This window comes from Mesoplodon densirostris, chromosome 14 (genome assembly GCF_025265405.1).
Source record: "Mesoplodon densirostris isolate mMesDen1 chromosome 14, mMesDen1 primary haplotype, whole genome shotgun sequence".
NCBI classification, from domain to species: domain Eukaryota; kingdom Metazoa; phylum Chordata; class Mammalia; order Artiodactyla; family Ziphiidae; genus Mesoplodon; species Mesoplodon densirostris.
The window spans coordinates 13,609,417-13,631,289 of record NC_082674.1 but is presented as its reverse complement, the minus strand read 5'-3'; the positions used below and the strand labels follow the sequence as shown (position 1 = coordinate 13,631,289).

The following is a 21,873-nucleotide window of genomic DNA, read 5'->3' as shown; positions in this document are numbered from 1 at the left end:
AATTTAGGAACATTAAGTTTAGTTGTTTTATTTTTAAGGGGGGTGGAGGAGGTAATTCTTGAGCTGATTCATAAGGCATGACAAGAGTGGGCTAGTGAGAGGGTATGAAAGAAAGCTTTCCAGAGAGACAGAGCAGTGTAAGCAAAAACATGAAAAACTGAAAAACCAGTAGTGTGTGTGTGTGTCTGTGTGTCTGTGTGTCTGTGTACGAACAACACCACTTTCAATCTAGCTGTTTAGTAAAGTATAAGGGGCAAAGTATGAAGCAGAAGTGGCAGACTTGGGTCAGTTCATAGAGCTCATGTGAGCCGAGCTATGGAGTCAGAACTTCACCCTTGGACAATGAGTACGACTGAGGGATTGAGAGCAGTAGTGACATGATCAGGGGGTGACATGATCACAAGTCAGGGGGTGGATTCGCGTAATTAAAGAAAACTTCCTGGAGAAGGGAGATCTTGTGCCTGTGTCTTGCTGGTAAATACAATAGGGATTAACAATTATTCAAAGAATCTGAGTAACCTGTGGCCATATCACCAACTTTCCTCAATACAAAGAAAATCCAACTTATTTTTCTTTACTCTCCATTGTGGGTGTAGAAAAGCAAAGGTCTTGCCATTTTTCACTATGATATTGACCAAAATTCTGACCTCTACATCCGCAGGTAATAGGTATTCATACCCAATGGTAAAGGAAAGAAAGAGTCAATCAACAACAACCAGAAGGTTCAGAGAGGTTGTGTAGGACACATAACTAGTAAACCACTGAGCCATGATTGGAAGCCAGGTCTGACCTCAAGTCCAAAGCCCTATATGATTGAGCACCTAGCCTCAGCTATGACACAACATAAAATGTTCACCCTCTTTTCACTCTCCAATTTCTTCTACTTAGTGAAATCTCTCCTCTTTCATGAAGACTTCTATACTCCTCCCCCAGCTCACAATGACTTTCCCCTCCAAGAGACCCTTTATATTTGCAGTCAAAATTATGCAATCCCCCTATATTACTCAGATATTGTTTCATGTCTGTTATTCATACCCACACACTGAAATTCTAAAGTCTTAGGAGCCCAGGGACCTATTAGGAGACAATTCATGCTCATAAGATGAGAAGAAACACAGGAGAGCCATGAATTGCCTTCATTCTGATCTATTTTTTCAAGGCTGTTTACAGAGCAGATGGAGAGAGTGTCTCCAGGTAGTGTCTTCCAGAACAAATGGCAGGTTTGCTTACTGTGCAGGATAATAAAGGTAATGTCACCTTCTGGGGCAAAGAATAGACATGCTTACTTCCCATTATGAAACATCTGAGTTGCCTCAGTTCAGGCGTCCTCCTCAGGGCCACTTTGCATCACCCTATGGAAATGGGCTCAGGAACAGGTGGAGATGCTGATACTCTGGTGACTGCCATTGCTGTGACTAATGAACTGCCCTTTGTCTCTGACCCTGGAATTGTGTGTCCTCTGCCAGCATCTGTGAATCTATGGCACACTAACTCATTACTATGCAAGCAGGATAAAATTCCAGATTCTACACAGTTCTCAGTAGGATTGTATCTAACAATCCTCCAGTCTTCTCTCCCAAAGCCAAGAAAGTCCTCATCACATAGCAGGGCCTTAACAAAAACAGCCATAACAAGAGAAGGAACAACACATTTTCAGCATTCACTCGGTCTTTTGAGATAGTCAAAATCTCATCAATCAAATTTCTAAATAACATGTAGTCATGTGACTTAAATGAGTATTGATCCAGTATATTGTCGTGATTGAGAGCATGAATCTGAGGTCAAACCAGCTGCCTTGGTTCAAATTCTAACTTCCGAATTACCAGCTGGGTGACTTTGGGCAGGTTTTATAACCCCATTGTTCTTTAGTTTTCTTAGTGGTAAAATGAGGGTAACAGCAGTACCTTACTTCATGGGGTCCTTGTAAGGATTAAGTGAGTGAATTTACATCAAGCACTTAAACAAATGCCAAGTATACATGTAATATTATTACTGTACAGCTGCCATTTCAAATGCAGCAACACATTCCAATGGCACCAAAATTACTTTCAAAACACCAGCTTTATTAGATCTGCTGATTGCAGACGATCTCCTGACATGGACTGAAACATTTAACCATCAGAAATGAAGGATGCCTGTCCCAGGACTAACCTATGCAGCTCCATTGTAGAAGTCTGGTACTCAGTGAAGGATGGAAACCTTTGCCAAATTTTTTGTGGACCGTGGTGATGATTGTCATCACTCAAATACCACGTTCATGAGGCAGTTATTTTGGGCCCATGTTGTTTTTAGAATCCCTCATTGACAAGGCAATACTGGATTCACAAATGTCAGCAAGTCCATAACCGCTCAAGGAAGCTCCCACAGTTCAGGGGTCTCCTGACTCAGGATGCACACGATCATCAGGGGAAGATGAAAAGGTCGGTACCAGCAATCAGCCAGCGGTGGAAGAGGCTGCTCTTGACCTCAGAGCAACAAGGGCGTATAATATCATTCTAATGAACCAACACAAGTTTATCAGGCAAAGGATGAGGTGAAGAGCAAGGACACACGGTAAGTCTGAATCATCTGGCTCACAGTCCTCACTATTCAGATTCACTGAATACATGTCAAGGCTTCAATTCCTCTTATGTAATGAAAGCTTAGCCAAGAGTGCAATATTGGTTAATGGAAAGAAGAGGAAAGTAAACTTTATTGAGCACCTACTATGTGTCTTTAATGTGCATTATCTCAACTTTGTGAGATAGGCTGAATTAGCCCCCTTTGACTAGTTGAGAAAACAGAGGCTTCAGAGAGGTTAAATAACCTGACCACGATCACAGAGAAGTAAGTGACGAAGCCAGTCCCTCAACAAGGTCTGTATTCCAAGTCTTGTGCTCTCTTCCTGCTCTGCCTCGGACACCTCGGCCCCAGATGCCCATTGCACCACACCATGAGCTTCCTGTAAGCAGGAGCTGTGTCCTTTGCACCAGTATATCAGAATATATATATACATATATATGTATATATATTAAATATAATATTAAATATAAATATATATATTTATTAGTAGAGCCCTTAATAAACTTTTATTGAAAATATGAAATTGGACATCTGGCAAAATCATAATAAATAATCTGGGTTCTTGAAGGCAATCACCCAGAATAAGAGCTCTAGGGTCCTCTTCTATCAACTTGGGAAGCTGCCGCAATAACGACTCAACTCTGCAATGCCTCCTGGCCACCAGGAGCAGCTGGGGCAGGCTGGTTAGAAGAGGGGACAGTTATACTGGAGGTCCCAGGAATATGCAAGGGAAGGATGACCCATTTAAAATCCTATTATACATCATGCATTATCTTAGATTTGACTCTGATGTTAGTGGATAACTCTTGCTATGAAGCCTGGAGTGAAGTCTGATCAGGCCTACATCGGTCAGCTGAGTTCATGGATTCCAACAGCTGGAAATGTCCAGGTTTCTCCCTGCAGGGCTTTCAGGAGGTTGGGCTGATCCCTGGCTGGCTGGGGCTTGGGGTTTTCCTGAGAGGCCGGCTGGGATAGGTTCACATTGAAAATGGTCTGAAATGAGGAGACAAATAGACTGAGGGGATGAGGGCAAACTGAAGTGAGGAACAGAGAAATCATTTGCCAAGATCCAAGGGCAGATGATGAACAAAAGTCAAAGCTGAGAGTCAGGAGCCAGATCACACCCAGATCCATCGGAAGCTGGAAGGGACCAATGAAGAGGCCTTGAGTCTATTGCTGTGAACAAGAGGGCCTGGGTTGATGGCCGTGAACTGGCAGCTCACTTCCATGAGCTAGGGAGTCAGGTTAGCCTGGTGGCAAAAGGTATAGCAAATGTGAACCACTCTTGCCCCCATCCTAACATAGCCAACCCCCTTGAGAACCTGGAAAGGATTCAAATGTCCTGGCCTTTTCAGGTCCCACCCCCCAGCATGGCAGTGAATTATATCTGAGATGGCTCTGAAAGCTTCCTCTTGCTGGGCAATGGGAAGGATGAAGATGAGGATTGTGAGTGTGCTGACCTCCCCCGATCCATCAGGGACTGTGACCTCAAGGGCTGTACACCATGACTCTTCCCTCACTTCTGGAATCTGTTGGGATTGACCCAGGGAAGAATGGGCCGAGTGTCTGACCCGGGGCCTTGCACTCCATTCAGTCCACAATCAGAACTGCGCATGCTGGAGTCATCACCATCCATGGAGAGAATCCCTTGCAGGAATAGCTTTGCTGACAGAATTTATGAATCCATCAATAGCTCTTCAGAAACAAGGAGGCTATTTCTTGCCAGCACTCAGGCTTGAATGTATGTGCTGTGCGCGCTGACAAACATCTTTTACAATTTATAAATACCATAGCACGTGCTCCCTATTCCCATGGGAATAGATCCGGTTCGCCTGCTGCAGACAAGGCGCAATTTCATCAGATAATTGCTACTGGAAAAAGAGCTCTTCGTGTGCTTCATACATCTGGCCTTGCAGCACCATGGAACTTCTCTATAAAATGTATACTCGTGTTGGTAGCTGGCAGGATTCATTTGGAAAGAAAGCTGTGTTCAAATAAAGCTGCACAAACCTTCAGGAACCAGGTTCATTGATTTTTTTTTTTAATGATGCAGTAAAGTCCATCACTGATACACATGTAGTTGCTTCTCTATCTTTCTTATAAGAGAAAAGGGCCTCATGATAGCTTCTTACTATGCAGTGTTTGTAGAACATGCATGAAGCATTTATGCATCCTCACAACCATGGTCTTGTTGTTCCCTTTTCATACGTTAAGACACTGAGGCTTAGAGAGGTGAAGTGGCTTCTCCAAGTCCATTCAGAAAGAAATAAGCAGATCTGGATGCAAACAAAAGGTATTCCGACTCCAGGTCCGATGCTGTCTTCCATCTTCAAAGCCATTGCATCTTGGTGACATTTTCTGTTTTCCAAAAACCCTGATGATCCGCTTAAAAGTTGACCCAACATTAAATGCGATTCTTCTGTCTTAGATTTATATTTCTTAATTTTAAATTAGCTTTGGTGTCTTTTCACACAATAATACTTTATAATTTTTCTACTGACACCTGTAAATGCCTTACAGTCAAATTGTGTTTGATTTCATTAATGTACTGCAATCAGACAGAAAATACCAGGTCCTGCCTGGGTACCACTTGAGATAAATCAAAAGAAGTCTTGCACTAAAATAACATGGAAGACCATTTATGGAGTGTATATTATATGCCAGGCACTGCACCAGATAGTTTATATTGATTAGCCAGTTTAATCCTTACACTATCTCTATGAGAAGGTTGGTGTCAACCCCATGCACAGATGAGAAAACCAAGACTCAGAGAGGTTAAAGAGCTTGTCTATGATTACAGACCAAGCTAGGATTAGAACTCAAGCTTGTCTGACACCAAAACTCATGTTCTTATCCAACGTTCCTTTCTCCCAACTAATACGATGCAATATATTCACATACCATTAAAATTAAGGCTTCTTAGTAACCGTGTAACTTTGGTGTAGTTGGCTGAATATTGGCCCCCAAAGATATCCAAGATATCCAGGTCCTCATCCTTAGAACCTGGAACTGTTACCTTACAGGGCAAAGGTACTTTACAGCTTTGATTAAATTGAAGATCTTGACATGGGGAGATTACCCTGAATCACTTGAGTGCATCCTAAATGCAATCACAAGCGTCCTTATAAGAGGGAGGCAGGGAGAAGTGCGACACAGAAGAGAAGGCAATGTGACCGCACTGGCAGAGACTGGAGTCATGCATCCACAAGCTAAGGAGTGCAGGCAGCCATCAGAAGCTGGAAGATGCACAGAACGGAACCATGCAGGGAACCTCCAGAAGGAGGCAGCCCTGCCGCAATTTTAGACCCTCAGACTCAGTTCGGACTTGTGGCCTCCAGAACTGTGAGAATGAACTTCTGTTGTTTTAAGCCACCAAGTTTGTGGCAAGTTATCACAATGGCCACAGGAAGCGATTACTCTTGGGAAAGTTGTTTAAGCTCGCTACTAAAATACCTACCTTTATTTGGATGTTGGTTAAATTGAGTAACACTAATAAATATTTTATCTTCTCTCATCTTCCTGGAAAAAAACTGAGTAAAGTTTTCAAAACGGGGATTCTTTATAACAGGAGAAGAGAGCTCAGAACAGTGACTGAACAGCTCGAAGGACACAAATATTCCTTATTCAAGGACAGTCGTAGTTGGTTCCACCCCCAGGGAGTGTGAAACAAGGACAAATGAATTTTAAACTGCGGTTGACATTTAGGTTAAACGTAAGCTGTAAGGTGTGTTCTCTGAGCCTGTAGAGATTTTTAAATCTGGAGAAAACAGGTATGTGTCTCAGGTCATTTGAAGGTCTAAGCAGAAATCATTTCAATTACTTCTTGAGGGTCCCTGCTTTCCTGTGACTCTTTAATCCATGATTCGTAGAAATTCTTACCTGAACCAGGTGTTTAGAGATGCCAGGTAACTGGAAAGTCATGGCTCTGCCATACCTTCTAAGACTGGATTGTTGATAGTATTGAGGAATTACTGTTAATTTTTAGTTTTACTAATGGCTTTGCAATTGTGTTTAGAAAAAATTATTCTTTTAAAGATACTGAAATACTTATGGATTCAACGATATGACTGACAGTTGCTTCAAAATAACCTGGGGAGGAGAGGAAGTGAGTCGAGGAAGAGATAAAATAAGTTTCTTATGAAATGATAACTGTGGATCCTGAAGAGTAGGCACACATAGGTCACAGGGTAGGGACAAGGAGTTTGAAAGAATTAAAAGACAAAACTCTGCGAAGTGGCCTGGTCCCACTGGAACGAATGCACCCTGGCGCCTGGGACCAATCAACTCATGTAGAGGCAGTGCCGATTAGGTCAGGTTGCCTGGCTTCCCCTGCCCTCTGCGCCCACTCCACCGCCAGCATCCCTGTGCAGCGGGTGCTCAGCCACTGACTCAGCCCCCCTCACAAGAAGGACCCCACCATCTCACCATGTGGGAATGACCAAGAGGTGACCTGTGTGCATCGCGGGAAAGCTGAGAGGCATACACACAGAAGGCACTGCAGCGCTATTGCTACAGAGGCCTAATGGTGTGGCATGAGTTTTGACTGAAGAGCATGGCAGGGACTGAGGTGAGGTCCTGGGGGAAGGAGTTCCAGCTGGCCAAGCCCAGGGGGAAGCCACCAGCACCATTCACTCCGCACGCTCTCAGGCAGTCGGGCAAGCTACCTCCACGAATTGACACGCAGTACCGGCGGAAACACAAGTCCCATACGGTTGCGACCTTGCAAGAGCTCAGAGTACAAGCATCCAAGTTTGGAAGCGCTTCTTAAGGACCCACAAGCGGAGAGACATTCCTGGATTCTTGTAGAACCACAGGATTCCCGCTGTTTCTGCCACTCGGGGGCAGGGAAGGACCCTCAGAGCCTGTTCCAGCTTCTAGAAAACTCTGCCCTGTCAACAAATGTGTCTGCTTTGTGAGTCAGGAGAGGGACAGTACATAAGCCAGCATTTCCCCTTTCCACTCACTTCCTGGAAAAATCAACGTCGGACAGAGTTTATTGCTTTTTAGCTCTTCAGATGAACATGGCCCTGATGCATCCTTAAATCCACTCCTGAACCCAGGAGAGCAGGAGGCAGTGCCGTGTTCAAGGCACAGGCTCTAGAATCCGGCTCCTGGGGTTCTAAGCCCAACTCTTACTCCCTGTGTGAACTTAAGCCATTTTTCCTGTGACCTTGTGTCCTCATTTTTTTCTTTTATTTCTTTTATTTATTTATTTTTGGCTGTGTTGGGTCTTCGTTGCTGCACGCGGGCTTTCTCTAGTTGCGGCAAGTGGGGGCTACTCTTCGTTGTGGTGTGCGGGCTTCTCACTGCGGTGGCCTCTCTTGTTGCAGAGCACGGGCTCTAGGTGCACGGGCTTCAGTAGTTATGGCGTGTGGGCTCAGTAGTTGTGGCTCATGGGATCTAGAGCACAGGCTCAGTAGTTGTGGCGCACGGGCTTAGTTGCTCCATGGCATGTGGGATCTTCCCGGACCAGGGCTCAAACCCATGTCCCCTGCATTGGCAGGCAGATTCTTAACTACTGTGCTACCAGGGAAGTCCTCTGTCCTCATTTTTAAATGGAGACAGTAATAAAGCCTTGCTGCTAGGGATGTTGTAAGGAATAAATGAGATTATATAGGTAAAGCCTTTACATAGTAGCTTATTATTATTATTGCTGTTGCTGTTATTACCACTACTATTGTTATTACTATTGCTATTACTGTTACTATATAAGCAGTCTTCAATCACTATATGACTATTTGGGAAATCTTAAATGAAACTGGGTTCCAAGTTCTACTACCATGCTTCAAAACTGTATTTATGCCAACATCAAAGGCACTTGGGGAAAAAGAAACATTTTTTTAAATGGGCAGGGGATGACACACATGCATGTAATAAACCTCCAGATTTAAAAATAACTATAGGGCCTCCCTGGTGGCGCAGTGGTTGAGAGTCCGCCTGCCGATGCAGGGGACACGGGTTCGTGCCCCGGTCCGGGAAGATCCCACATGCCACGGAGCGGCTGGGCCCGTGAGCCATGGCCGCTGAGCCTGCGTGTCCAGAGCCTGTACTCTGCAACAGGAGAGGCCACAACAGTGAGAGGCCCGCGTACCGCAAAAAAATAAATAAATAAATAAATAAAATAAAATAACTATAAACCCTGTTCAGTGGTATCCATCTCAGCAGTCAAGAAAACATTAGAAGGAGTGATGAGTCAGAAGGTTACCTTCATCAGGTAACCGACAGAGAATGTCTTTCTTTCAACAAAACCCATCTGCAAACATAAAAAGTTGGATCATAAATCCACGTGGCTCTTCCATTCAGAAGATCTCATGGAAAGAACCCAGTCTGACAGCATGAGTTAGAGTCGCCATACATCTCCAAAATTAAGATTTTAGCTAAATTCTCTCCGCCTGGGATAGAATTGCTGTCACTGCTCTGGATATGAGTATGCATGTCTTTCGTTATGAGGGGTAGAAACATAAGAGGCGGACAGGACTGCCTCTCAGGCTATTTTTAAATGTTGGCTCATTTCACAGCTGCTGGCATAGCTTTGTTCAGTGATTTAAGTCTCACTCCTCTGGCCATAGTGAATCACATCTGTGTTTGTACAGCATTTCTCCTTTCTTCCATTCACTGAATGTATCTCTGCCTGTGAGTGTGTAAGTTAACTCTGCTCTATGTAATTTTCAGGTGATGAGGTTTTATCTGAGCAGTAGAAATTAGAAAATATACACTGGAAACATATCTGTAAGGGCACATGTTTCATGCACATATGCCAATCTGAGTATGTCCTAAACATGCACATGTATAATCAGGTTACAGTGGACAGTGTGGTTTAATCATGAATGTGATCCTCCCACTTGCCAACCACTACCAAGTCTACTGAACAAAAGAACTAGCCCACTGTTGATGTATATCCAAAATTCAGAAACACACAGAAAGGGTTCTTCATGTGTGCCAAAAAGAGCTTTTCCCTCCCAAGCCAGTTGTGAATATACTGAAATATACTTACTTGACATGAAAACATACGACCAAGACATTCTCCATACTGAATTAGGCAGTTTATTAGGCTCCTAATGTCCATGTTTAGAACGTGAACATGGATTGACATGCATTGTCTCATTTTGTGGATCTTACATGCTTGTAGTCTTCAGTCAGCTGGGCCTTTGATTCTACTTGTCAGTAATTGACAGTTAGCTCAATGTGAGTAAATGATAAACACAGAATGATACGTAAGCCGTAGCAAGAAATACCACCCAGTACCATCTACCTTTTGTTTTTCAAAAATCATATCACAACTCTCTCTTGTAAAGAATACATTTCAGAGCAAGGCATTTAATTCGCCTCACTGAAAAAAATAAAGACGTTTCTATCATTTCAGAGCAATGAAATGTCCAACTATGGCTGAAAAGTACACCCTGAGAATTAAATGATTTTAACAAACCCACTGAGGTTTATAAAGCTGTGTTAACCTAACATTGGTAAGGGACACAAGGTACAGGCACAAACGTCCCTGCTCATTTTGCTGTGCAGTTCTCCAAGGATGCCACATTATAAACATCCTCGTTGTCTTCAATGCTTGAAGCGTCTGTGGTATCGGGGTCGCTCACCACGATGCCCACAGAAGAGAGACTGGTGATGAAGGCATGCATCCGCTGGGCATAAATGTCCCTAATGTTAAAGTAAGGGAGCTCATGACACTTCTCCGGTGGGTCCTCACTACACTGGTCCATGTCAATGTCCTTTTGCTTCTGGTAGTACTTGGAAAACTTGTTGAAGATAATGGTGATGGGAAGGGCCACCACCAAGATGCCACAGATGATGCACGTGCTGGCGATAAGCTTCCCAGCCAAGGTGACTGGGTGGGTGTCTCCGTAGCCCACGGTTGTCATGCTGATGGTGGCCCACCACCAGCAGACAGGGATGCTGGTGAGGCTGGACGTGTGGTCATCTTTCTCCACAGAGTAGATAAGCACAGAAAAGATGGAAATGCCCACCGACAGGAAGAGAAGCAGCAGCCCAACTTCGTGGTAGCTATGCCTCAGTGTGGCACCGAGAGACCGAAGTCCTACCGAGTGCCGGGCAAGCTTGAGGATGCGGAAAATCCTCATAAGCCTGAGGATCTGGACCACCTTGCCCATGTTTTCAATGTCCTCGCTCTCTTCCTTCTTGGTGTCTACAGCCAACGTGGCATAAAAGGGAATAATGGAGATGAAGTCGATTATGTTCAGAGGATTTTTCCAGAATTTCTTTTGACAGGGAGCAGCAACCAGCCGGATGGCCAGCTCGACGGTGAACCACGCGATGCACGCGATCTCGACGCCTTCCAGCACGGGGTCGTCCACCTCCCCGTCCTCGTTCTGGAACTCCGACATGCTGTGGACGCACATGGCCACGATGGAGGCCAGCACCACGCTCAGGGAGGAGATGGCGATGAGCTTGGCCGACAGGCAGTAGGCTGGGTTCTCCGTGCGAATCCAGATCTTCTTCCGGAGCTGACCGAATCGCAGCTTGTCAAACTTCTCCAGCTCCTTCTCGAACAGAGACGACTCTTCGAACGAGGAGTCGGTACTCACATCATTGCTCTTCTGGTCCCAGTCCTTCTCGTGGTTTTCCTCCTTGCGCTCGTGGTAGCGATTACTGCAGCAGGAATCTAGGAAGAGCTCGTTGATGCCCCAGTACTCGATCTCCTGGCAGAACGAGAACACGCACAGCTCCTCCATGACGTGCAGCTTCCCCGTGTAATAAAAGTTCAAAACGTATCTGAACAGGGAGGGGTTCCGATCAAAATAGTACTCTTTATCGGCCACGCTGTAGTCATCACACAGTTCCAGGATGGCCTCTTCCGAGTGGCAGCTGAGCAGCTTCCCGAGTCTGGTGTGAGGAAAGCGCAGGAGGGTGCTCTGGTCGATGGACTGTTTAAAGCCCCCCACGTTCAAGTTGACAAGTTCCTTGTCTTGTCCAGGGCGATGGAAAATCTCACCAAACACCATGGTGGATACAGGCGGCGGAGAGCTGGCTGGGAAGGGAGATGGAGTTCACGCTGGACCTGGAAGGAACATAAGACAGCATTTAGCCCTGTCCCATGAAGCCAGCCGTGCCAAGCTTATTTTTAAACTGCCCTTTCCAGGATGATGGGCTACATTAAAAGCAAAATAGAAAACAGGAAAAAAAAAAAAAGAATACGCTATCCCCTTTTTGATTAGAAGAGAATTGACACAAAACAGGTTTTTGGTTTTCATTTTTTTAAAAAATGGGTTTATATATCCATTTTTTGGAAAAAGATTGCCATATAATTTTTATGAACCCCAATTCCTATTTCTCTATTTTTTAGCCATCCAAAATTACCTCCCACTCCCCCAAAAGCAATGCATTTGGGATCACTTACACAATACAAGCATCTCCAGTCTCAACCACGAGGTTTCCTCATTTGGAAACGCTCAATTCAGACGTGACAGGCTATTTGCTGCCCGGCTTGTAGCTCATCTCTCCTGGCCCCTAGGGCTTGGTCGTGCACCCTCAGGAACAGCTCTCTCCTCTGCTCTGCACCTCGTCCGCAACCCACACATCCCTGGGGGCTCAGCTCAGCTCTTACAAAAGAAGTAGGTTTCCTCTTACGCTCCAAGGTTTCACTTCGTTTAGAAAAAGCCCTATTCCCCACGTTTCGATGTGGACAATCAAGAGGATATAATTATCTCCCTGTCCATAAGTATCTTAAAAGATACAGTTACACTTCATGGGATGGGGTTTCAGGTACATCCACAAGGGAAGAAACTGACTTAGGGAACCTTTTCAAGTTAACTGCACTATCAGTTTCCTGACACGAACAGGCTCCTCTGCCATCTCCTCCCTCCCTTCACAGTTTCCCACACGCTCCCAATCTATGAGACCCAAGTCTATACCAGCCCAGCACACACAGGCTATTTTATTCTTGACACTAACCAAGATGTACCAGAACCATTTCTCAGAGAGAAAAATAGTAAATTTTGACCATCATCCAATAGAATGACACTTCCTCAGAGTCAATGATGCAAATAAAAGAAAGGTAGGAAACTGTCATATACTAAGTTCCAACCGAGTACTAGCAGATGTTTTGTTTTTATTATGTCTTTTAATCCTTCCAGTACTGTAAGGTAGGTGTATAGGAAAACAGATACTCAGAGAAGTTGAGCGGAGCCACGATTTAAACCCAGGTTGGATTAACCCCCAAGCCCATGCTATTTCCACTACACACATCCCCCCCATCCCTTCCTATTTTTTTCCTTATTATAATTTAATAACCCAATGTGGGAAGTGTTATAACAGAAATGAGTCAAGCATCTTTGGGTTTATTGAGAGAAGAACAATGACTTCTGTCTGGAGAAGCTTCATGGAAGAGGTTCTATTCAGGTCAAATGTTAAAGGTTTAAGCAGAGCTCAGCAAAGAGGGAAAAGGACATTCCCAACCGAGGGTATCAAAAGGTGGGCACAAGCCAGACTGTAAAGAGAATTGTGTATCAATCTAAAGAGTCTGGACTTGATCCTGTAGGTAAGACCACGAAATCGTCTTAATCAATAAGTGGGCGTGGCTATATTTGTGACTGTAACTTGGAAAGACCCCACTGACAGCAGGAGGGAAGACTGCTGGTGGGAATGGCTGGAGCCAAGGAGGTAGGGCTTCAATAGAATAGGTGAGAGGACCCAAACTCATACAGCAGTGGTGTATATAAAGTGACAAATTCAAAAGTTTATAAAGTGGCATTGACAGGACTTGGTGATTGATTGGAAGGAAAAGATGAAGAAGTGGAAAATCAAAAGGAGGATGTGTTTTCTACTCTGCATTAGTGGGTGACATCATTAGAGGAAACAGAAAGGTCAAGTAGGAATTTCTTGCCCTTATGTTTATGGAAAGCCAAATCTGTCGTTGAGACAAGAGATTCCTCCTCTGAAAAGGACACCCCAGAGGACCCAGCCTGAAAACACAGCCCTCTGCCATCCACCCTAGGAGGAAGCCTAGTGTCATAAGGAATACGTGGCCATTTGCTCTGGACTCACCAGCACTGAATGTGGTCCCATGAAACCAGAGACCTCAGCCTGGCATGGCAAAACGCTTCATAGATTTGCTGACCTCTTTAAAAGACTTGATTTTTTTCTGCCTCTGCTTTCTATTTTTAGTTAGAGATCTTCTCTGAAGGGCCTAAATCAGAGCTTACGGCTTGGTCCAAATATTTATGGAACCTCAGAAAGCTTTCAGAGGCTTTCATAAGCAGGCTTATGCTCATGGCAAGTAGAGTAGTAAAATGTTCCAAGGAACTAGTTTTAACTAAGCTAGCATTAAGGCTTTAATGGACATTATCTCCTGGTGGATTATTTTTTATCTCCTTGGCTCTCCTGGAAACCCACAATGGTAGAAAGCCACTGTCTGCCTTAATGATACTACCTGCTCAAGTCAGTCTCAATCAGAGAGTGTGCCGTCCATGTCCCAACTGTTTCACAGTCACTTTTCCAAAGAACAATGTTATCAACCATAATATCCGTCTTCTTGATCTGCCCCCTTGCTTTGTATTGACTCCATGCCAGTAAAAGAGAGCCCGTTCTGAAGTTCACTCATTCCTCAAAGTCTAATCACAAAAGCAACACGCATCATAAAACCAGGGATCTCTTGTTGTGGGTCTTTCAGAAGAAAGAAAAAGGAAAGCGTCTCTGGATCAGATCAAATGCTTCATTCAGCTCAGAGGGCAAGATGAGATTCTCTACGTCACGGTGGCCAGAGTACAGTGTTGATTTCTTTGGCTGTGTCTGGCCCATAGCAGCCTACGGAGGGCGGGGAAAAAGAAGACGCCCACCTTTACAGACTGTAGCAAGGTTCCCTTACATACAGCTAGTCCCTGGCCAATTACCAACAGTCCTTATATCATTTACTCCTCACTATTACTTTGGGATTTTGCGATGAGGAAGCAGGATCAGAAGAGATGAATGGGCATCATGCAGCTATTAAGGGTTAGAGCAAAACCCAAGCCAAGGCTCCTTAGGCCAAACCCTCTGCTCTACAGCGTGCTGGCTCACACACCTAAAGTGGCATAAGAAACGCAGATACTGAACATCATTACTTACAAGATTCCTATACTCAGGCCAGCATTTACTTAACAGCCATCATTTACTTCCATTCAGAAAATACTTGCTGCATCAAAGGTATATCTATATATATTTAATATCTATTTATATATAGTATATATTTTATATATGAAGTTATATGTAAATGTACATATAAAGGGATGTATATTATATACACATATACCCACACTTAGTGTGAACCATATATATATATATAACTATGCACACACTAAATAAAAACATGGGTCAATTCCTCTATAAGTGAGAAAAACTTCTCTAATTGTGACTAAAAATATAGAAATAAATAACCAAAAAATTTTTGATTACATAAAAGTAAAATTTTTGGTATGGAAAAACATGCCATAAGCAATGTTAAAAAAGAGAATACAGGAAAAAGTATTTGCCACTTACATCACAGACAAGTGGTACCTAGCATGTAAAAAGCTTTAGACAGAGAAGAAAAAAGAGAACAATAATATAGAAAAACAGACCAGATACGAACAGACAGTTCACAGAAAAAAACGCAAATGGGTCTTAAAACAGGAAAGAAAAAAGTTCTACCTTGCTCATAGTAAGATAAATGCACATTAAACTCATGGTGCAGTATCATATCCAATACCAAAATGGAAAAAAAAAATCCAAAAATTGGACTACATACTCTATTATCAAGTATATGGGGAAGCAAACACTTTCACAGACTGGGAATACAAAATGAAAGGGAATCTTATGAAGGGGAATTTGGACATATCTAGCAAAACTGCCCACAAAATAGGAGAAAATACTTGCAAATCGTATATCTGATAGGGGTCTAGTATCCAGAATAGGATTTAAAAAAAAAAAAAACTCTTACAACTCAACAGTAAAAAGACAAATGGGCAAAGGATTTTCTAGATGTTTCTCCAAAGATATATAAATAACCAAAAAGTACATGAAAAGATGCTCAATATCATTAGTCATTAGGAAAATACAAATCAAAATCACAATGAATTACCACTTCACACTACTAGGACGGTTATAATCAAAAAGTAATAATAGGGCTTCCCTGGTGGCGCAGTGGTTGAGAGTCCGCCTGCCGATGCAGGGGACACGGGTTCGTGCCCCGGTCCGGGAAGATGCCACATGCCGCGGAGCGGCTGGGCCCATGAGCCATGGCCGCTGAGCCTGCGCATCCGGAGCCTGTGCTTCGCAACTGGAGAGGCCACAACAGTGAGAGGCCCGCATACCGCAAAAAAAAATCCCAAAAGTAATAATAATACAATATTGTATTGTGTTATAATACCATAACTGTTCGTGAGGATGTGGAGAAATTGGAACCCTCAAGCATTATGGGTAGCCATTTTGGAAAACAGTGAAAGAATGATAGAATTAAAATCTCACCATTTTGCAACTCATAATGAAATAACAGATCTGGGCAATGATCATAAATGGCTGCTAAAACCCAGATAAAAAGCTGATGGAGAAAAAACTGGTAGATCAGAGGAGCAATACCTGAACCCACTGATCAAGCCTGGTGTAACAAAAAGAGACAACAAGATAGAATGTGCCTCCTGATGGAAATATATACACAATCCTGAACTATACCAGCCCCCAAAACGTCAGACCTGAATTTGATCTAGCCTCTAGATCTACCAGTTGAAGTAAAATAGAGACTTCAGAGGAACATGTTCAAAGACACTATATGGATGCAATCAGCAAAAAACAGACTGTGGGAAATTATACAGGACAAATGACATGGATCAAATACATGACATATCAAATAATCCAGCATGTGGCTTTGTATGGATACTGACTTGAGCTAGCCAAATGCTTTTTAAAATACACATGAAAATCAGGGACATTTGAATGCTAAATGACACTTGATGACATAAAATAATAACTGTCAGTTTTTCAATGTGCTAATGGTATTGTAATTATGCTCTCAGAAAGAATCTTTATCTTTTGGAAATATACACTAAAATCTTATGGATAAAATTATACAACATTTAGGACTCATTTCAAAATAATCCATTGATGTGGGGTTGGGGGGGACAGGGTGGAGGCACTGACGTACAAGATGGCCATGAATTAATAATTATGACAATCAGCTGAGTGATGGGTACAGAGGAGGTTAATGCATTATTCTATTTTTGTACATGTTAAAATTCTCCATCAACAATGTTTTAAGAAAAGTTTACTAAGCACCTTTTTGAGCCATGCATTGTGGTAAATGCTTTCATAGACACTATTGTGCACCTTTTAACTCCTAGAATCTCAAGCAGTACCTCAGTGTAAGTATCCCTGAATGACTGCATCATTTCATTTAATTCTCCCACAGTCCTAAGGGGTAGATCTTATACCCCATGTTGCAAACAGGGAAATCTGAGGCTCATAGTTTAGCCAACATTATACAGCTTTTATAGGGCAAACTCTTTCCAGTATGCCTCAAATAGGAGTATTTAATTTTTTTTTAAGTGGGAGGAAGGAGGGACTGGTTGAGCTTCAATTTTACATATTTTATCAGTCATCCTCAGTAACGAATGCTATATTCTTTGATAGATTTGGTACTAGCACGCCAAGGACACCTGTGGTCTCAAATCAGGCACATCTGTGGGTACCAAAGGCATCTGGCCGCAAGGTAGAAAAATCAAATGCTATTTTCATTCTCTTCCTCAAGAAGAGCTTCGGTTCATTGTATCAATCCTCCTGCCTACTACCAACCCAAATCACTCATGGTGAGAACACCATATACTATATGTGGCCACCTTGTTCCTCTTGGTATTTGTAAGACTGAAAAGAAAGAACAGATGTCAAAAATCCAAGATATTCTCTGGCAGCTTAAAAGAAAAACCACATTGACCCACTTCTCTCCAAGTGGCACCCATAAAGCCTTTCCAAAGCCATTAATCTCTTACCGCTCTCTTTGCTTCACGCTTTCAAAATCACTTTAAAAATACTCTCAAAACTGTGTCTTTTCTGGGCTTCCCTGGTGGCGCAGTGGTTGAGAGTCCGCCTGCCGATGCAGGGGACACGGGTTCGTGCCCCGGTCTGGGAAGATCCCACATGCCGCGGAGCGGCTGGGCCCGTGAGCCATGGCTGCTGAGCCTGCGCGTCCGGAGCCTGTGCTCCGCAACAGGAGAGGCCACAGCAGTGAGAGGCCTGCGTACCGCAAAAAAAAAAAAAAAAAAAACTGTGTCTTTTCAAGGGTGAGACATATACATGCACACATGTGCATGGGTGGCATTTGATAATGCACTTGATTTGCTCAGAAAAGTAACAAAAGCAAAACAAATACAAGCCACCTGTACTTGCTTTATTGGGCAGAACCACTGTTTAAAATCAATTCTATAAAAGTAAACAGAAAACCTTGATTCTTTTTTCCTTCCCACTTGTCCAAAATCTACATTAGTCCTATCATGAAATCAAAAAAAAAGGGGGAGTGCATTTTTCTGCATTAATAATGCCATCTTTTTGGAACTTTCTTCTGAAAGAGCTGTATTTCATTCTATTAAATTAAAAAAAATAATTTATGTTTTTAAAAAGGGCAGGTCATACTAAATTGTATTTCTGGCCATGCCATATGAGAATATTCCAAGTAAAACTAAACAAATGTAAACAGACTTGAAAATCTAAATTCAATCCACACCCAAGTATTGAGCATCCTCTCACCAGGCACCTTCCCTGGTGATGATCTTCTCCTACAGCAAGCTCCCCGTGCATTGGGGTGGGTAACGTGTAAGGGAAAGAAAATCAGAAGTCAATGTGGGGCTATAGAGGAGCAGAGCGTATAATGAAATGGCAATGGCATTGCGCGGTCCACCCTGACTGTGAATTTGGAAATGGAAATGCTAGTGGTCCTTGATTCCGGCCTTTGTGAATCAGAGCGTTTTTACAGCAGCTAAAATAGCACAATCCTGAGAAAGAAACAGCTGTTTATGAGACATTTAGGAGGACATGTCCAGAGCCAGAGTAGAGGACACACAAAACTTCAAAGAGCTTGCTGGATTTAAGTCTTTGTTTCTGGGGATCAGCATTTCCTGGGCATCCTGAGCCTTCTACATGGAGCCAATCCCCCAGTAGCCTTCCAACATTTCTTCCCAGCCCAGTGAGGAAGCCTGGATATAAACTGTGATTCCCACTGGCCAAATAAACATCAAGGAAACTCCCTCTTGGTCTATCCCACATCTGACATGTTCCAACAGCATTAAGTGCAGCTGACAACACACCAATGGCATAGGTCCCAGGTCGCCCTAATTCAGAACATTCATCACCTAAATGCAACTTTTTTTTTTTTTTTTTTTTTTGCGGTACGCGGGCCTCTCACTGTTGTGGCCTCTCCCGTTGCAGGGCATAGGCTCCGGACGCATAGGCTCAGCGGCTATGGCTCACGGGCCCAGCTGCTCCGCGGCCCGTGGGATCTTCCTGGACCGGGGCACGAACCCGTGTCCCCTGCATCGGCAGGCGGACTCTCAACCACTGCGCCACCAGGGAAGCCCTAAACCCAACTTTTAAGTGTTGAACTGAAAGAAATGAGCCCACCAGGTCCCCTTATCTGTGCTGAACTACCAGAAGCAACTAAAGAATAGAGAAAAGTGTCAAGACTCAGAAAACTTGTGCTTGAGCTGCCACTCCCCAGCTACATGACCTTGGGTGGGAGATTCGTGATCTACAAAAGATGATGTACACACCTTGATGATACAATAACAAAGGCAAAAGTCTTTTGAAAACACAATGCATAAGATACATGTAAAACCTTATTCCGAAAATAAGACATTAAGGTAACAGTATCCCTACCTCCCCTTTCCCGCCCCTCCTTACTCCCTTCCCTCTCTTGCCCCCTCCACCTGGACCGGTCATATTAGACTGGTAGTTATTCCCTCTGGACTCTATTGAGTGTGGCCGATCCCCTCTGGAAACTCCAGGGATCCCTGTAATCCATGCAGCTCATCTCCAAGCAGGAGGGCTGCTCAGAGGGCTGATTCAGTGAGACAAAAAGCCAGAAATCTCTCCTATTTGTAAAAAGCAAATTGAAAGATTTTCAACGAGAAACAAGAAAAATGTGGACTTTGCCGCAAGAGGGGAGCCTTAACTCTGCAGTAGCTCCATCTGAGTCACAGCTCCACCTGAGTCGTGTTACATGGACGGACGCACATACAAACGGCTGTCAGAGTGACATTCTGGTGTCCAGAAGAGGGAGTTCTGGAGCATGTGAATGCACCTACGCCAAATGGATAGTTCACCCCTGCCCCTGCTTGCCGGCTCTGCTCACCTTTTCCCACAGCCCTGCAGGTGCATTTTTATTTGAGCCCCTACCACAAGGGATTATAGTGTTTTTACAGTTCTCTTTATCCTCCACAAGTCTGACCATGGCTGTCACTAGACTCCAAGCTCTTCTGCAGAGGGGCCCATGTCTCATCATCTCCACAGCCCCTTATGCTAATTGCTGTCCACCATCTAGAGAAAGACACTTTTATCTGGAAGAATTAACAAAAACGATCACTGTTTTTGCGAAAGAGCCAGCAGAAGGATCTAGATCAGCCATGGTGACATGAAATGCTTCCAGTGGCCAAACAAGTAAGTTACACAAATGAAGTGGTCAGGTTGGGGACTGTGGTGAACCACCCATGCTTGTCTAAGTGGCAAAGGCTACTCAGCACCAGAGTCCTTTGTGAGAACAGAGGGCCAGTCTAGGTGTATCTTACAGGGCTCCCGGAAAACCCAGAAATCCTACTTTTTACGTGGTCTATCTCAACCGTAATTAGAATTGATCCGGAAAGTTTTTAACATTATGTGGCTCAAACAAAAATGTACCCCCGGTCCAGGCACTGCCAATAAGCCCTCAATCTGTGACCTGAGTGAGATTCTTACCAACCCCAGGTCTACGCACCGATTTCAGGCCAGACTGACTCAAATGGACACAAATGTCACTCCCTCAAGTCTGAACCACAAACAACAAAAGGGGGTGAGCCACATAGACGACAGAATCTTCCATAGTTGACCTGCCATGCCTCCCAGGACAACTGCAGCCCCATCCTTCCAGGCTGGCACTCTCCCTTTCTCCCTTAGTCATTTGCCCCAACTGCCCCGTGGATTTTACAGTCGGAAGAGCCTCCCTGATGTCTGACTTTCATTTCTGTCACTGCACTATAAGGCTTGCTCTCCCCTTCCTTTGATAAGTCATGGTGTCAGAGAAAACGTCAGAGAGGCAGCGCTCACCCTTGTGGTGTTGATGTCACACACTCTGCCCTCATCCTGCCCAGCGGAATGTCCATCGTCATCCAAGAAGCTCCGCCCTTCTTCCTTCACTGGAGTGTGTGGTGCACACAGGCATTTAGTGGCCAAAAAGAAGAGAAGAATCCTGTTCTCTGGTTGTACTGGCCAAAGCAGTCGCTGGAAAATCACTCTCACCTGCAGAAGAAAGCATGCGTCAAGTTGGAACTCCAAGGGGAAAACACATACAAGAAGTCTTATCTCAGGCTCAATGTTCTGGGTGTTTTACTGATTAGACCCATATCTTAGAGCTCCATCTAACTCTCAGGGACCTGTGACTCCCACTGGACACGTAGCTACAGAGACATCAGGAAATGATTCACAACCACTTTCAGGCCCCAAGACCCTCAGATCGTGACTGGAGTGGACACGTGGGACATCTCCACTGACCCCAAGGCCAAGAAAATATCCAAGGATAAAACGAGGCACTAGAATTAGGACTTCAGTCACCTCCCACGCAGCGTCTTCTAGAAGCATTATTTTAGCTAATTCATAATATTAGCTAATTCATCAAGGATATACTTATAAACCTCTAAATGAGTACCTTTAATCCACATTAGAGACCAAGTTCTGAGTGTGACTGCGCTAATAGAATGAATACTGCCACTCTAATTTGAAATCAGTAGGTTTCGAAGGCTGGCCAAATTCCATTTTGCTTCATTTGGCCATTGTCATATTTCACAGATCAGGAATAACTACAGGTGTTAGATCAAAGTTCCCTAGTTAACGTGTGTGTGTGTGTGTGTGATGTATGGGGGAGAATTAAGTTTGTATCAAAACAAGTAAAAGGACAAATTTCAATTTTTCGCTCTGAAAAAAATTAAAGAAAGTAAAAAAAAAACCTTCAATTCCCAACAAGGTAAGCTTTGCCTCACGGTGGCGCATCCCCATAGATTTATACTAGTATCTAAGCATCTATCCATTGATTTTCACGTTTTCCAATCAATGCTAGGTTCAAAGGGGACGAGGAGAAGATAAAGAAGAAAAGAT

General features: G+C 43.7%; 1 protein-coding gene across 1 annotated transcript; it reads right to left on the bottom strand.

The window, feature by feature from the left end:
* Positions 1-9,749: 9,749 nt before the first annotated feature.
* On the bottom strand, positions 9,750-20,935 carry KCNS3 (potassium voltage-gated channel modifier subfamily S member 3). Its single transcript, XM_060117559.1, has 2 exons — positions 20,830-20,935; positions 9,750-11,593 (listed from the first exon to the last, which is right to left on the bottom strand). Exon 2 carries the CDS (start codon positions 11,535-11,537, stop codon positions 10,062-10,064), a length of 1,476 nt encoding a protein of 491 aa, XP_059973542.1. The 5' UTR covers positions 11,538-11,593; positions 20,830-20,935; the 3' UTR covers positions 9,750-10,061.
* Between the last annotated feature and the right edge of the window lie 938 nt (positions 20,936-21,873).